This window comes from Phoenix dactylifera, unplaced genomic scaffold (assembly GCF_009389715.1).
Source record: "Phoenix dactylifera cultivar Barhee BC4 unplaced genomic scaffold, palm_55x_up_171113_PBpolish2nd_filt_p 002218F, whole genome shotgun sequence".
Taxonomy (NCBI): Eukaryota; Viridiplantae; Streptophyta; class Magnoliopsida; order Arecales; family Arecaceae; genus Phoenix; species Phoenix dactylifera.
Genome location: NW_024069477.1, coordinates 22,678 through 25,502, shown reverse-complemented (window position 1 = coordinate 25,502; position 2,825 = coordinate 22,678). Strand labels below are relative to the sequence as shown.

The 2,825-nt window shown below is 48.1% G+C and overlaps 1 protein-coding gene across 1 annotated transcript; it reads right to left on the bottom strand.

Annotated features, from left to right (window-relative positions):
* Positions 1–893: 893 nt before the first annotated feature.
* On the bottom strand, positions 894–2,499 carry LOC103702212 (sex determination protein tasselseed-2-like). Its single transcript, XM_026802604.2, has 2 exons — positions 2,348–2,499; positions 894–1,848 (listed from the first exon to the last, which is right to left on the bottom strand). The coding sequence occupies exons 1-2, from the start codon at positions 2,431–2,433 to the stop codon at positions 1,029–1,031; spliced, it is 906 nt and encodes a 301-aa protein (XP_026658405.2). The 5' UTR covers positions 2,434–2,499; the 3' UTR covers positions 894–1,028.
* Between the last annotated feature and the right edge of the window lie 326 nt (positions 2,500–2,825).

The window sequence follows — 2,825 nt, the reverse complement described above, 5'->3', positions numbered from 1 at the left end:
GTACTGTTTGATCTGGTTAATATTCCAACATCTCATTGGAGTAGTCAAATGCCATGACAGCTCCACCGGAGTACAAGTTCCTGAATTCTTAACATGTTGGCTTGACTTTTCACTCAAAGAGCTTAAGTAGCTGTTTATCAGCAATTATCAAATATTCTAATGGTGGCATCTATTCAAGGCGTCTCAGGACGTTCATGTAGGTTGAAAGTTTATACGGTGAACTAGCCCAGTCTGAAGTCAAAATGATTACGAGCAACTCATTACTTATGATCAAAGTGCTTTAAGATGTTGATATAAGCTGCACAAGTACAGAGAAGGCAAAACTATAAGTTCCCTTGGGGAAAAAAAAATGGCATACTACTTAACTTTTTGTCCTTTTCTCCCCCCTCCTTTCTTCTTTTAATTTGTCATGTTACATGTTTTAGAATTTGATGTGAATTATGATCAAATATTTGATTGCACATTGTGCATTAATTCCAGTTAGAAGTAAAATTGGAATATGCAAACTATCAGTGAGGGTTTCAGAAAACAAAAGGAGATTTGTGCATAAACAGATCCGGGCTTCAGGTAACTTACCTCGACTAATTAAATCATCAAATCATTTTCTTACATTGATCTGATGATGTATTAAAATAAACAAAAACTTTATTATCTTTCAAAATTGATTCAACTTAAAACTAGTAACTCGGTTGGTTGGCACCCCTAGCTCTCTCCCTATCTGAAATCTCAGGTTCAAAATTGAGTGATGCTTGAGGACTCCGGTCAAGGAGAGCCATATGGTCTTGTCTTGAAAGCTGTAACCAAATAACTCGTCAGCATGTCTTGGATTTCGTTCCATCTCAATCACATCGAAATACTCCCAAGAAGATCTAGTTAGCAAATCAAATCAGAGATAAAAGATCGCAATCTAGTGAAAGAAGATTATAAAAGAAGCTGTAATTAGAGTTTCTCCTTCGGGTGACATGGAAACAAATCAATTGCTGCATCAAAAATTAATTGTTTGCATCAAAGAACACTAGTCCTCGTAACTACAATCCAATAAGATTCCTCGAGGTGGTGACACCTCCGTCCACCACAAGGTTGTGCCCGCTGACGTACTTGGCGTCGTCGCTCGCCAGGTACAGAGCCGCCTCGGCGACGTCCCGCGCCGTCAGCGTCGGCCCTTTGAGATTCGCCAGCCCCCTTACAAACTCCTCCATCTTCTCCACCTCCGCCGCACTCGGAATCCCGAGATCCACCCCTTCGCCGTCGTCCCTCCATGCGTTCACCAGCATGTGGGTGGCCACCCCGAACGGCGAGACGCAGTTGACCCGGATCCCGTGCGCGCCCAGCTCGCATGCCGCGTTCCTGGTGAGCCCCACCAGCGCGTGCTTGGACGCCGTGTACGCGTGCGGGCCCATCCCCCCCATCACCCCGGCCACGCTCGCCACCGACACGATGCTCCCCGCCCGGCGCACCGCCACCATCGCCCGCGCCGCGTGCTTCATCCCCAGCGCCGCGCCCCTCACGTTGACGCGCATCACCCGGTCGAGCTCGTCGGCGTCGAGGGACAGGATGCTCTTGGCCGCGTGGGCCTGCTGACCGAGCACGCCCGCGTTGTTGACGAGCACGTCCAGCCGGCCGTGGCGCGCCAGGGTGCGGTCCACGAGCCGCTCGACGTCGGGCTCGAAGCCGACGTCGCAGTGGACGAAGGTGGCCACGGGTGCTAGCGAGGCGGCGAGGGACTCGCCGAGGTAGTCCTCGATGTCAGCGATGACGACCTTGGCGCCGTGGCGGACGAAGAGGCGGACGGTGGCTTCGCCGATGCCGCGGGCGCCGCCCGTCACGATGGCCACCTTTCCTTCCAGCCTTTGAGAGAGAAGTAATGGAATTATATCATTACATGGAGAAAGAGAGAAGAAAAGAAGAGAAAAGCATCAATCTCCACAAACAAAATATTCTGGCTACGATACAGCGTGCAAAATTAGCTCCAAACTATGCATTGATCTGATCTGGTGTATATTTATATCCATAAAATTCGAGATTTGACAAGTAACGGAGCTGACACCAAAATTAAAGACCATGTTACCGGAGCTCTTTTGGAGTGTACCATGTTTCCACAGCTCATGAATGACAGCATCGCTGAATCGTACTTAAAAATGTACGTCAGAAATGTTCTTTTCGTGTATAGATGACTACATTGTTTTGCAAAAGAAACGTGGAAATGGGTTATGATTGATCTGTTTGTGTTCGAAAAATAAAGTGATCGGTGGGAGACTGGGAGTGCTGTGGGTGCTCATCAAAGGGAAGAGAAATGTAGAGAGATCAGTGGAAGAGATATATATATATATATATATATATATAATACCTTTTGTACTGGGGAACGCCAGTTTCCCATCCCCGAACAGGGATCCCTTGGTGGCTTGGCTCCGGCATTACTTCCACAATAGTCATGCTAACTATTTCTTAGACACGCACTCGGAGGGGGGGCGAGAGAGAGAGAGAGAGAGAGAGAGGGACTTGGAGGGGTCTTGGGAGTTAGTGGTATTGGTTTACATACATATATATAGATAAGGGGAGGGTTTGGTCTTCTGGTGATGAAGAAGAGGCGTTGATGAAGTCGAACCACCTGCAGGGAGGCGATTGGGTGGGGGCTGTTCCTAGAAAGTACCGGCGGCTGCATTCCGAGCGCGCATGTGAGCCTCTGAGAGGTCACCACATAAAGGCCTTAAAAAAATGACAATCACCATATTATTTCCGATGGTGCGGGAGGATAAATTAGTAGTATCACCAGCCAAGGAAAGATGAAGCCAGTAGAACGGAGACGTTGCAGCTAGGCAATTATT

Bases quoted from the DNA above. Each gene is read 5' to 3' on its own strand.
- LOC103702212 (XM_026802604.2), bottom strand. From the start codon at position 2,433: ATGACTATTGTGGAAGTAATGCCGGAGCCAAGCCACCAAGGGATCCCT. The intron at 1,849-2,347 runs GTATTATATATA...TCTCTCTCAAAG, and splicing joins GGCGTTCCCCAGTACAAAAG to GCTGGAAGGAAAGGTGGCCA.